The sequence below is a fragment of the Macrotis lagotis genome, chromosome 1 (assembly GCF_037893015.1).
Source record: "Macrotis lagotis isolate mMagLag1 chromosome 1, bilby.v1.9.chrom.fasta, whole genome shotgun sequence".
NCBI lineage: Eukaryota > Metazoa > Chordata > Mammalia > Peramelemorphia > Peramelidae > Macrotis > Macrotis lagotis.
Genome location: NC_133658.1, coordinates 375,832,590 through 375,846,799, shown reverse-complemented (window position 1 = coordinate 375,846,799; position 14,210 = coordinate 375,832,590). Strand labels below are relative to the sequence as shown.

At 37.1% G+C, this 14,210-nt stretch overlaps 1 protein-coding gene across 2 annotated transcripts in view; it reads left to right on the top strand.

The window, feature by feature from the left end:
- Nucleotides 1-14,210, top strand: part of DOCK2 (dedicator of cytokinesis 2) — a 535,580-nt gene that overhangs the window by 32,378 nt on the left and 488,992 nt on the right. For both annotated transcript variants that reach the window (XM_074212450.1, XM_074212449.1), the window contains exons 2-5: nucleotides 1,241-1,324; nucleotides 11,603-11,643; nucleotides 12,665-12,720; nucleotides 13,305-13,401. In XM_074212450.1, the coding sequence (XP_074068551.1) occupies nucleotides 1,241-1,324; nucleotides 11,603-11,643; nucleotides 12,665-12,720; nucleotides 13,305-13,401 (278 nt within the window). The remainder of the gene's footprint in view (nucleotides 1-1,240; nucleotides 1,325-11,602; nucleotides 11,644-12,664; nucleotides 12,721-13,304; nucleotides 13,402-14,210) is intronic.

Sequence of the window (14,210 nt, the reverse complement as noted above, 5' to 3'; positions counted from 1 at the left end):
CTCCTCTCTACCTTTCCTGTCATTCAGTAGTCTTGGCCTCCTTGTTGTTCTAACAGGGCATTATTTTCACTGGGGGTCCTTCATGCCTGCAATCCTCAGCCTTTTCATCACTGAGTCCTGGCTTCCCAGGTTTCTTTTAAGTTTCAGTTAAAGTTCTGTCTTCTGCAAAAATTCTTTCTTGATCCCCTTAAAGCAAGTGCCTTCCCTCTGAGACTACATCCAATTCATCCTTTATATATCTTGTTTGAACATAAGCAGCTAACTGGTACAATGAATAGAACAGTGAGCTTGGGTCAAGAAGGCCTGAGATCAATCCCAGCCTTAGACTATGTGACCCTAGGTAATCTCTGCATAACATAGTGGCTAGCACATAATGAATGCCTCTTCCCTCCTAGTTGTTTGCATGCTGTTTGCCCCATTAGACTGAACTGTTGAAGAACAGAGAATCTTTGCTTTTTAACTTTTCTTTGTATCCCTAGTGCTTAAAACAGTTGGTACTTAATGAATGATTGTTGGATGGCTGTTTACTTTTATTTTTGAGATCTTGGATCCATTAATCTATAGGATTCCTCAGAGATTCTGGGGAGTGGAAGAAGTTTGTAGAATCTTCATATGTTCTTCTGCTTCTAGGCAAGCTTCCTATTTCCCCCACCCCATAAAAATACAGCTCCCAAAACCATAGCATTGGTGTCCTGAATTATTCTTAGAGGAATATGTATTTCTCTCATAACTCCAAAACCTATCTTCCAATTGCAAGGCAAAGCAAAAAAGATTTTTTTACTATTTGCCAGTCACCATACATTCAAACTTAAAAAAAAAATTATCTCTAATGTAAAGGGACTTATGTTGGAAAGGAAGGGAGGGGAATGAGGAACTAAAGCTTTATAAATGGGAGAGAGGAATGGGACTAGAGCAAGAGGTATATTCCAGTGTGAGAAAGCCTTGAGAATAGTTGGGTATTTTAGGGTGAGGAAGACCTCAAACAGAAGGAGGTTCCCCATGAAACTTGAGCTGAGGCATATTATTAGAGTCTGGGAAGTCAGAAACACCAAGGATTTTACCTCTTTCCTTATCTTATTTTCCTCATTTATAAAATGACGGTTTTAGATTAGATGATTTCTAAGCTCCTTTCAGCTCTAAATCTGTGATCTCATGATCCTATCTTTGATCCTGTGACTCCTGCCTGGCTTGCTGTATCATATTTCTAATTGATCTGTTTGTCTTCTCTTTCCTTTTGTAGCCATATACAACTTTCAAGGCAATGGGGCCCCCCAGCTCTCCCTGCAGATTGGTGATGTGGTGCGGATCCAAGAAACTTGTGGAGGTAAGTGGTTGATATTCTTTGAAACTGGCCAGGCCCTTCCTTGTGAGACACCTGCCCTATTTTTCTCTTGTTACTCCTATAACATCTATTATAATATTTTCAGCATCAAAGAAATTTAATGTTATCTGGACCTAGAACATGAACCAGATTAAGTTAAATCCTATTTGTTGTTTGTTTGTTTGTTTGGTGCCCAAGGGAAAAATTGCTTAAGGTTTAGGTATGACAGGGTTGGAGGAATGGGGGAAAACTCCCTTCCCTCTATCTCTCACTAGATACAACTAGAAAAAATTCTTGAAGCAATTCACAGTGATCAAAGGGAAGAGAGCTAAGGGTCTTCTGTCATGTCCTACTCTTTATTGCTTCATTTGGGGTTTTCTTGTCTAAGGCACTGGGGTGGTTTGCCATTTCCTTCTCCAACTTATTTTACAGATGAGGAAACTGAGGTAAATAGAGCTAAGTGACATGCCCAGGGTCACACAGCTACTAATTATAGTTTTGAACTTAGATCTTTCTTCCAGGTCCAGTGCTCTAACTACTGTATAACCTAATCACCCCTCACAACAGGATGGTGGGGAGAGGGATGGGAGACTTGTCTTAATCAGGGGCCATTAGGGCAGCTGCTTTATAATTTCAAACTGCTAAGCCTCTTAGAACTAAATCAAGTCCATGTGATGATCCTGAAGCAAAAAAGTCAATTTTGCACATAACCTGTTTGACTCTGTTACAAAAGAAACTGCCATATTTCTTTGTAGAAACGTTGTCAGTCTTCCCACTCTGTTATCAAAGTGATTTTCTCAATGTGACTTTACCTATAGAAGCTATCCATTACCTCCAGGATAAAAATAGAATACTTGCAAGTTGACTCTTACAGCCTCTGATAATACGACTCTTTCCTGTTTTAACAATATTTTTACACCTTATTCACCCCTGGGGATTCTGTTCTCCAGCATCACTGACCCCTTGCTGTTCAGTCCTTCTTTTCTCTGACTATCCTGTATGCTTGGAAAGCTCTCCCTTCTCATCTCTGCCTCCTGGCTTCCTTCAAGTATCAGCTAACATCTCACCTTCTATAAGAAACTTTTCCTGATCCCTCTTAATTCTAATACTTTCCCTTGGTCAATTATAACCAATTCATCCTGTATATATTTGTACATAGTAGCATACATTTAGTTTTTTCCATTTGAATGTGCGCTCCTTGAGAAAAGGGACCATTTTGGGGTAGCTTTCTTTGTATCCCCAGAGCATAATGCCTAGAAAATAATCTTCAATAAATGCTTGTTCACTTGTTCACTTAAAAATGTTATGCTAAAATTTGTAATTAGATTTTAGTTAATATATAGCTTTATTATTTTACTAATAGGGAGGTAGAGAAGATGGACAGCTGACATAGAAGTCAGAATTATTTTCCTCTTCCTCTTATTTAGCTATGTGACCAGAGGCAAGTCATATAACCTCTTAATGCCCCAGACATCTCTTTAAGACAATAAACTGTACAAAAATAACGAGCTATTCTAGTGGAAGGAGTTTTCTTGCTTGACATTTCCTACAGATAAAAAAAAATTTAAAAAGAAAAAGTAAAGTTTGTCTAGTATTGTCTGCTAATTTATTTTAACCTCTAGCCTCGTGGAAAAGCTAGTTTTGAACAATGTCATACTGGGGGTAGATATTTGAAATGTAGGCTAGAGCAACAGAGGTCATATACCCTCATAAATGTATGAGTTGCAGATTTGTAACCTATAACAAGTCCTATCATTTTATCAACTTATTTCCCTTTTTGCTTCAAGTTTTTGTTTAGAGAGATAAGCTTTGTTAAAATTCCACCTCTGATAATTACTGTTTGAGTTCAGGGAAATCATCTTCCTGGGTCTTAGTTTCCTCATTCATGAAATAAGGATTTTTAGACTAGATGATCTTAGAAGTACTTCTTAATTCTGGGTCTTTGATCCTATTATTCCATAGGGAAACAAATTTCCTATAGGTACCCCTCTTAGAAGAATGATAGCTAAACTGATGCCTACTTTACATTTCTAGGTTACCTCATGCTAGGACAGTTCAAGATATCCAGGTATCTCCATATTCAATTTCTTGCCAATTGATGCTGATTTTATCTTTTCAACATCATTTTTGTTTCTTTTTTTGAGATATTTAATATTATTATTTTCCCAGTTAAATGAAAAACAATTTTAACATTTATTTTTAAAAATTTCTAAATTCTCTCCTCCCCTTCATTCTTCCCCCCCATCCCTGAGAAGGCAAACAATTTGATATAGGCTATATGTGTGCAGTCATGAAGAACTTATTTCCATATTAGTCATGTTGTGAAAGAAAACACAAACCAAAAAATTCCCCAAGAAACATAAAGAAAGTAAAAAAGAAAGTATGCTTCATTCAGCATTCAGAATCCATCAGTTCTTTTCTGGAGGTGGATAATATTTTTCATCATAAGTCCTTCAGAGTTGTCTTGGATCATTGTATTGCTGAGAATGATTGTCATTCACAGTTTTGCTGTTACTGTGTACAACCTTCTCCTTTTTCTGCTCATTTCACTTCCCATCAGTTCATATAAGTTTTTCTGAGAGGCATTCTGCTTTTCATTTCTTAAAGCACAATAGTTTGCAATTACAATTATATACTACTACTGCTACTACTTGTTTAGTCATTCTCCAGTGGGAGGGTATCCCCTCAATTTCCAATTCCTTACTACCATAAAAAGAACTGTTATAAATATTTTTGTACATATAGGACTTTTTCCCTTCTTTGATATCTTTTGGATACAGTCTAGTAATGACATTGCTGGATCTAAGGGTTTGAACAGTTTTATATCCCTTTGGACTTTTTTTTCCAAATTGCTCTCCAGATTGATTGCATCAGTTCACAACTCCACCAATTAGTGTCCCAATTTTTCCATATCCCTTCCAACATTTGTCATTTTTCTTTTCTGTCATATTAGTCAATCTGAAGGTATGAGTTGATAAGTCAGAATTGCTTTTATTTGCTTTTCTCTAATCAATAGTGATTTAGAGCTCCAGCATTCATTTTAAAGTTGTTTGGGGGGGGCGGGATTTGGGAGAGCTCAAACAAGTCTTTGCTTTTCTCCATCATTTTAGATCTGTCTTTTTAACATCACATATATACCTATATATATGTATATATGTATGCCAACTTCTTCTTTGACACTACCACCATCTTGTTGCAGTCTCAAATAATATTATGCTGGGATTATTGCAGGAGCCTTCTGGTTGGTCTTCCAGTTTCAATTGTCTCCTCACTCTGTTTCATTCTCCACTCAATTATTAAATTTATTTATTTTATTTTATTTTTTTTATTTTTTAAGTTTTTTTGCAAGGCAAATGGGGTTAAGTGGCTTGCCCAAGGCCACACAGCTAGGTAATTATTAAGTGTTTGAGACCGGATTTGAACCCAGGTATTCCTGACCCCAGGGCTGGTGCTTTATCCACTGCACCACCTAGCCGCCCCTAAATTTATTTTCTTAATTATTACCATGTCACCTTCTCCTTCTCCTACTGCCCCAGGCTTCCATTTAAGAAATTTCTATGATTTCTTGTTACCTGAAGGATCAAATATAAAAAATCAAAGCCCTCTATAACTTGATTTTCTCTTATATTTCCATTCTTTTTCCATTTTACTCACTCCCTTGTAGTCACTATGAAATCCAGGGATACTGATTTCCTTTTTGTTCCTTGAAGAACACAATCCATTTTCCACCTTTGTACATTTTCACTTATTTTCCCATATATTTGGCATTTTCTCCTTCACCATCACCTGCTGGCTTCTTCAAATCTCAGTTTAAAACTCCACAAGTCATTTTCCTCTGTTGGGTGTGTTTGTGTGTGTGTGTGTGTGTGTGTAGAGCAGAAAAAGAGGGAGAGATGCAGAGTGAGACAGAATCACAGACACAGAAAGACAGACAGAGACAGATACCAGATACACACAGAGACAGAAAGACAGACAGACAGAGACAGGCACACACACACACACACACACACACACACACAGAGAGAGAGAGAGAGAGAGAGAGAGAGAGAGAGATTTCATGTAGTCATTAGCCTTTGAAGTTCTTGAGGTCAGGGACTGTCCTTTTCCTGTCAGGCAGCTTAAGAATCTATTAGGGGAGCTAAGCCAGGAATATGAAAAACTTAACATAAATTGTAATATTATAATTACATATATCTTTACAAATACTTTGTTTTTATCTTAGCAGCAGTTAGGTAGCATATCAGGTATAATGGTAATTTGGACAGAGGAAGACCTGAGTTTGTAACTGTGCTTCAGATGCTTGTTAACTGAGCCTCAGCTACCTAACCTCTCTCATCCTCAGTTTCCTCACCTATAAAATGGATTAATAGTAACTACTTCACTGGATTGTCCTTAACATTTAAAGTGCTTTGTAAATGTTAAAAAGTCATATAAAAGCTCCTTCTCCTTCTCCTCCTTCTTCTTCTTGCTGGTGGATTATAAATTCTGGCAGATTCTGCAGAGCTGAAAGGTCAAAGGCTTTGAATTTTCACCTAGTGTCAGCCTATCTCCATTGTCCAAGGACTATCCTGACTGGATTCAAAAAGTTTCATCACCAAAAAGTGGGCCACTCTGAGATGATTTCTTTGACTATAGCTAGCACTCATGAAGCTAAAATATGAAAGAATTGTGGTCTGGTTTGGTGGAAGTTATCCAACAAATGAAATGTGATCCTCGAAGTCTTACAGATATGTATGTATATGGGAGGGGTATGGAAAAGGTGGGGTGCCATGAGAGACTTCAGGAGGTGGGAAAGGGGTTCCAACTGAAGAGATAAAGAGATTCTGAGACTTGAAAAAATGCTGATTTTTCTTTGTTATATCATTGTATAAGCTGAAATTTTATTGTACACTATTTGTTTCTGACTGCAGACCTGTTCAGTTATCTCCCCCTCACTCTTTTCATCTTCTTTTTGTGTCTTATCTTCTCCCATTAGGCTTTAAACTCCTTGAACCCAGGGACTATCTTTTTTTTGTTTTTATATTTCTATCATCAGCTCTTAGTATAGTGCTTGACATAGAGAAAACTTAATAAATACTTGCTTCTGTGGCTGCCTATGTATTTGTCAGTAGTATCTGTTGATACTTGCATGGACTATGACCTAGCTCCAAAATTGAAGGCTAGGATTAGGAAAGAACTGTCAGATCCTGATGAGTTTGAAGAGTTTGGAATTAGCAGCCTGGATAGCCATACCCAAAAAAGGACTCAAACATAAAGAACTGGGATCTGGGAGGTCAAGGTAGAGATCAAAGAGTCAATATTTATGTGGGGTTCAGATGTTGTTTGCCTGACAGCTGTTAATATCCTTGGTGGACATGGGCATCCCTGAGTCATAAGATTGTGAGTAGAAGGTAATTATAATTGGGTGAATTCTGATTGTAAGCATGCTATTATCCTGACTGAGGCATGCATAAGAGAAATGGAATTACATGGATGTTTTTACAGTTTCTGGTTGATAGGGGACAGAACAAACAGCTTGCATCTGTACTGGGCTTCTGAGGTTTCTGTAGTGTCTGTCCATTCTCCATAATAATGAGCCAGCTGGGTGGTCACATTTTAAGTTGTTTTGGGTTGCATATTTGTTGTGGACACATTTAAACAACAATCTGTCATCCCAGTAATGAGGTTATGGTAAAGAGGTTCCTGACAGATGCATTTTATTTACTAAAATGATGAATGCCAGCATTTGGATATGCTTGAATAATTTCAAAGGCTTTTCAAGTCAGAGTATTCATTAATATTGGCAGTACACAAAACTAATACTCTCAGAGGAGCTCACCCATTTTGTTAGATAGAGAAAACTATTTAGCCATCTCTGGAGATAGTGGTCTAGTCAACCACCCACATCAGTCTATCTTCAGAACAATTTTTACAATAAGATTATTCAATCTCTCTTCTCTGCTTGTTTTCACTGGCTGTCTTTCATTCCCGGATTCTAAAATGCTTTTCCTCCTCATCACTTATGTCTCCTGGCTTTCTTCAAGACTCAGTTCAAATCTCATCTTCTGTAGGAGGTTATTTCTGATTCCTTCTCTCCCCACCTCCTGGCACTGCTGGTACCTGAGATTACTTCCAACATATCCATAAATATCTTTTCTGTACATACTTTTCTGTGTGTTGTTTTCTCCATTAGATTATGAACTCTTCAATGGCAAGAACTTTGGCTTTGCCTTTATTTGCATTTTTACTGCAATTCCTTGCACTTTGTAGGTGCTTAATTAATATTTGTTGCTGTTGCTCCTGCAGCTCCCAGTGGGTAAAATGGACCCTAGAACTTCTGACCTTCAGTTAAGATTTGGACTTTCCTAATCAATCAGTCAACTAGCATTTATTACGATCCTACTGTTTTTCTAGCTACTGAACTAGGTTCTGGGGGTATTAATATGAAGAATGAAACAAACCTTATGCACAGGAGTTTATATTTCAAAAGAGGAGACAACAAAAACATATGGGAATAGGGGTGCAGTGGATAGAACATTGGCCTTGGATTCAGGAGAATGGGAGTTCGAATCTAGCCATACTGGGGCAGGTCACTTAACCCTGATTTCCTCTCCTCCAGGGCATCTCCATTGTCCTGGTTCATATCTGACCAATGGGCTTAGTTGACTCTGGAGAAGAAAGTGAGGCTGGTGTCTTAGCATGGCTCCCCTCCCTCAAATCCAATTCATGGGCTTGTCATGGCATCACTTCCCTGATGTCATTGTCTTCTTTGAGAATGAAGGACGAACATCATCATCAATAAAAATAGTGAGAATAAATCTAAATAAAATAAAATAGTTAACTATGAGAAAGGTAGGGTTGTATATCATATCAAGAAAGGCTTCATGTGCAAGATAGTGCTTAAGCATCACCTTTCAGGAAGAGAAAAAGTATATCTATCTATCTATCTATCTACCTACCTGTAGATAGATATACACACATATAAACTTAAATGTATGTATAGATCTGTGTGTATATTTACATATATGTATATGTTTGTATATATATATATAGGAGATGAAGTGTTGTACATGAAGAACAGAAAGAAAAAGGCAGTTTGGCTGTATCACAGAGTGTAGAAGGGATACTAATAGCCAATGAAACTGGAAATATATATTGGGACAAGGTTGGGAAAGACTTTAAAACCTAACCAGAGAAGTTTATTTCACACTAAAGGCAATGGAGAACCAGTAGAGTTGAATGAGTAGGAGAGTAACATGGTTAAATCTGCATTTAAGGAAGATTTCTTAAGTATCAGGAGTTAGGGTGAATTGGAATGATGAGATTTGAGGAGACAGACCAATCAGGAAGCTCTTGTAATCAAGGCAAGAGGTGATGGGGGCCTGAATGAGGGGTAGTAGGGAAAAGGGGAAAGTGTGAGAGATTTTTGTGGAGGTAGAATCATCATGACTTGATAACTAATTGGTTTTGTGAGGTGAGAGAGGGTAGGGAGTCAAGAATGACAAAAAGGTCATGAACCTTGGAGAGTTTAAGAAGGATGTTCTGGAGATATTTCAAAATCAGCATGTCCAAACTTTCTATAAACCCACTCCTCTTCCAGTCTTTCCAATTCTTGTCAACGGTACATTCTTCTAGAAGCTAGGGAACTTGGAGGCCTCTACATGAGACCTTTCAGAATTCCCCCCAATTTCTAGTGCTTTCTCCTTATCTGAGAAACACTGCATTATTTTAGACATAGTCTGTGGGTGCTTGTTGTCCTCCTCTTCTCCAGAAGAACATAGTCTCCTTGAAGATGGAATCAGTTCCATTTTATTTGCAGCCTTAGTACTTTAATCAGTTCCTTCCTTAGAGTAGGCATTTACTTAACTGATATTCCTTAAATTATCTGCCATCAAAGGGGACTGTTGTAGCTTAAGCTAATGAGAGGAACCTGGTGGTATCAATGGAAATTCACTAGCAACTGGGCAATCTTGAAAGGACAAATAATAGGCATCCTAAGAGGCTAAAGTAGGTAAGGAGTACATTCTGGATATGAAGAAACTTTATAAAGTCAAGGTCACCTTTGAGAAATAGCTGGGAGGTCACTAGAACTAAGAAAACATAAGATTCCTTTAGTCTGTCCCCTTCAAAATTATCTTGTACATCAATTACCAAATTCATTTCCAAAGAAGCTACTTTCATTATTTCCCTTCCATGCTACACAACCCACAATGCATGAGCCCCTTTTGCCTACCAGGACAAAGTCCAAACTCCTCAGGATGATACTTAGTTCCCTCTTACAATCTGATTCCAAACTATTTTTTTTATTTCTTTTCATTCTTCCCCAAGATGAATGATCTGTACCAGTGTCTTCCTCATTATCCCCAGAATGTTTCGTGCTCATTCAAAGGTTTTGTTTATGGTATTTCCTCACCTAGAATAATCTTCTGCTTTCTAAATTTTGTTCATCCTTTCTTAGCTCAGCTTGAGTCATATCTTTCCCACCAAGTCTATTCAATTCCTCCTCATCCTAGTGATCTCTTCTTAAGCGTGTATTTTATACTCTTTCATAATTTTATTTCTGCTTATATATCCAGTTTCTCCAACTAGACTGTAAATTCCTTGATGGTAAGGAGCACCTTTTATATTCCTAATGCCATTGTACTCCGATACTTTTATACATAAAGGGTCTATAATTTCATACACGTGAATTACCCCCTTTTCCTGAGGGCATAACTGGCAACCACTAATAACTTATCAGATATTCCTTGAGAGTTATTATGGTAAAAAAAAATCATTGCTCTAGGATCAGCTTGCCTCTATGGTATTTGCTGGGTTCCTGGAGGACAGATACACAATCTGTGACTGTTCTCTAGTTCAAAATTTTTCTAACTTGCAAGAAGCTATCAGCAGCTATGGTCCATGGCATAAGCTCTGAGAACTCAACTTAACTCTAAATCATAGTGAGGAATGGGAGTAGAATCTTAGCAAAAAGGTGGATAATAAATATATATTAAATATTTATTGAATTGAATTGTGAGCTCAAGGTAACTGATGATGTGCCATGTTTGAAAATTCAAGTGAAAATATGAACTGGATTATCTGGTTTTTCCTTTCTCGATCTTTATATATAGTAAGTCACTTCTTTTCCCCCTCTTGGGTTCATTGCTAATCCCATCTCTTGTCTATATCATAAGTGATCCTTCATAATAGTTCTATTTTTTGGAGTTCAGTCAGGATTAAGTGACTTACCCAGGGTCAAACAACTAATAAGTATCTGGAGTCACATTTGAATCCAGGGCCCTAACCCTAACCCTATTGCATGATATTTCCTTTTGGAGTAAGGAATAGAGAGAGTAGTGGTTTTCCCAAGCTGTGATTTCATCAATGTGGCAATTCCTCATTGCAAACTCTAAATTATATCTTAGAGAGTTGTTTGGGCACACGGAGAGTTTAAATGACTTGCCCATATTCCCAAAGTTAGAAAGTGTCAGAGACAGAACATAAAATTAGACATTCCTTTCAACTGTATATCTTAAATTTATCCAAGCATATTATACAAAGATTTTGTCTTCTAGAAAGCTAAGAACTAGCGAACATTTTATAAGTCAGGAATAGATATGGTTGTTAAACTATTTTGGACGGCTTTCTGAAAGATGAATTAGAGAAGGGAGAAACTGGAGGCAGAGAGGTCAGTTTGGACTTGATTCCCAGTGAAGGGAGTGAAGATATGAGTAGGAATGGGGAGAAGTGACTGTGAAAGGTAATAGGGCAACTCCATGGTACAATGCATAGAATATTGGCCCTGGAGTCCAGAGGATCTGAGTTCAAATCCAGCTCTAGAGTCTAGTTGTGTGACCTTCGGCAAGTTACCCCCCCAAAAGCATTCCTTCCAAAACCCAATCCCACCCCCCCCCCAAAAGAAAGCTATTGGGGAGGAGCAGCTAGGTAGTGTAGTAGATAGAACACAGCCTTGAAGTCAGGAGGATTCGAGTTCAAATCCAATCTCAGATACTTACTAGCTGTGTGACCCTGGCCAAGTCACTTAACCACAAATACCTCTAGACAAACAGAAAAACAAAGGTAATAAGATGATAATGCCAATCATTACTTTCTAATTTATCTATTATTTACATTTAGGCATTTGCATATAAAATTTAATATCAGTTACTCCAAATCTCATTTCTGTCTATTTTCTGTAATTTCTATACCTTCTATTAACTTTAGATTCAAAGATATTTAAAAGAATTTTTTTGTTCCATTTCTAAAACACTAAACAATGTTGTAGAAATATTTTCATTTTTTTGCCTTTTTTTCTTTTAGATTGGTACAGGGGATACCTGATGAAGCATAAAATGTTAGAGGTAAGGTACATTCAAAATTTTAGAGCTGGACAGGACTTTAGTCCAGGGTTCTTGACTTGAGATCTATGAACATATTAAAAAAAAATCTTGATGTATAGTTGATTTACTTGAAATCCTATATATATATATATATATATATATATATATTTAATATATATAAAACATTGTTCTAAGAAGGGGTCCATGGGCTTTGTGAGATAGACAAAGCAAATACACACCCACATTCAGTAAGACTCAGAATCCCTGACTAGTACCATTCCTTAATTTTATATATAAGCAAACTGAAACTCCAACAAAAAGTGGCAGAGGTAGGACCTGGATCTCCTGACTTAGGGTTCAGGGCTTTCCTCATACTGCTTTCAAGAATATTTTAAATTGGTTCATTTGTGAGGGTCATCATTTGACCAGGTGTGACAGCTCCCAAGAGAAAAGAATGCTGCTTTTGTCATTAACTTGCTTCTCCCCTTTGGGAGAGGTTTCATTCTTTTTCCACTTTACTGCACCCTTCCCCCCGCCCATTCCTTGCCCAACTCTCTAGGTTGAGATTTGTGTTTTCTACTCCTTCTTTTGTCTGATTGTCACAAATATTAAAACTTCTGTATGAACTGTGAACCCTTGGGGTTCCATATGAGTGTTTATTTCTCTTGTATTAAACCTAGTTTTCATGCAAATTTTATAAAATTGTCATTCCCTGTTGATAAGTCCAATTCTAAATTTATGATATGTTCTTAGAAGCTCTATTCCATCTGCTCTATGAAGGGAATCATCTAATGCCTTTGGTGATTCAGAGCACTTTGGGACCAAAAAATACATACTGATGCTAAACTGAAACGGGAACTATCACCTGGCACAAATATCTTCTTCACTCCCCTGACTTGTTTCTAATTGTTAATTCTGTTTAAAGGAAAATGAAATCAGGACTTGAATCTGATGTCCTGAAAATATAAAAATATAAGGGAAATGATTTTAAGGTAGTGACATATATTTTTAAAAAAAAAATAATTCTTTTTGTTTCCAACAGGGGATATTTCCAAGATCCTTTATTCACATCAAAGAAGTTACAGTTGAAAAAAGAAGGTACTTCCATTTTGCTAGTGGGCTCTGAAATGACTTATAGATCATCCTTGACCTTAGCAGCTTTGCTTATGGCTCATTGTCAAATGATTCTGAATGGGAATGTATTCTAACCATATAATATTCCATGTTGTTCTTTTTTCTTTCTCTTTTCATTTTTTTTTTGTCAATTACTGTGACTTTCTCTCTTTTATACCTAGTCTTAAGGTATAATACCAATTGATTCCTGTTCAGATCTTTGATTTCTTGGGGAGTAGTGGGCTCAGGAATGTTCCAGGATTAAGCATTTTGTAGATAAATCCTGTCAAATTGTATTCATTTGAAGATTAATCTTCAGTAAGGAGCATGAAAAGTCCACCTAGTGAGGGCAGTGATTTAGAAAGGGAAGCTGCTCAAATTTACATAATGTAATTAGCATGGCTATTGCAGATGGTGTGGTCTCAAGTTGGTAAGGTAGCTCTGAGCTGCTGTGAGTCTCAAAAGATTTGCTAGATTTTTTAATCCTGTTAACATCCTAGACCTGAAATCCTTGGTGTGTTTTCTTTTCTTTCCTCTCCCTCTGCCCCCGTCTCCAATCCCATCTCCAGAAATACTGAGAACATTATTCCTGCTGAGCTTCCCCTGGCACAAGAAGTAACAACAACACTTTGGGAATGGGGCAGCATCTGGAAGCAGCTGTATGTGGTGAGACTTGCTCCCTTATGATAGACACATACATTATGGTTTTGGGCTTATTTGGGTTTGAAATTAAGCTTTGGTAGTTTCAAGAAGGAGGAAATAATTTGGCCAAAGGGCAGAGAGTAATGCTTTGTTTCTGTGGGTCTATAAATAAAAATTCCTGGTTTCAAAGTACTTTTTTTATTATAGATAGTCTTTGGAGGTATATATGTTTATTCTTTTTTTCTTTATAAATAAAGCAACCATGAAGTTTAGCAACTGTACATAATGTGAGTAGGCCCCCCAAAATTAAACCGCAAATTAAAAGCAACCAAAATGAATTTAGACTCTTTGTTGCAGTAGGTTGAGGAGAAGGTTAGGAAGGTGTGCATGCATGAGAGATGGGAAGCAAACAACCCCAATGTTAACATGAGAATCTGGAGAAATAGAATATTGATGTGTGTGTCTGTGTGTATATGAAGGGACTCTGCTTGCAGGTGATCCTGTGCCTCTTCTAATGGCATTGGAATCTTATGGAATTGGATGTTATCATAGGGGAGACAACATTCAGGTAGTAGTATTTAGGGAATTTTAATATTATGGCAATGTTTGGATCATTTCTAGACCTGGTGATCTCTTCTTCAGTCTAGTGAAGCCTATGAACCTCTTTGGAAATTTTAGAATGTTTTTAATGCATAAAATAAATACACAGGAAATACAAAGAAAAATATATTAAAATTGAGTTGTTCAAATATATTAAAAAAAAAACCATAGACCTTAGTTTAAGAATCCCTAGTCTAGAGAGAAATCAAGTACTTTTGAAAGCCAGGGTTTTC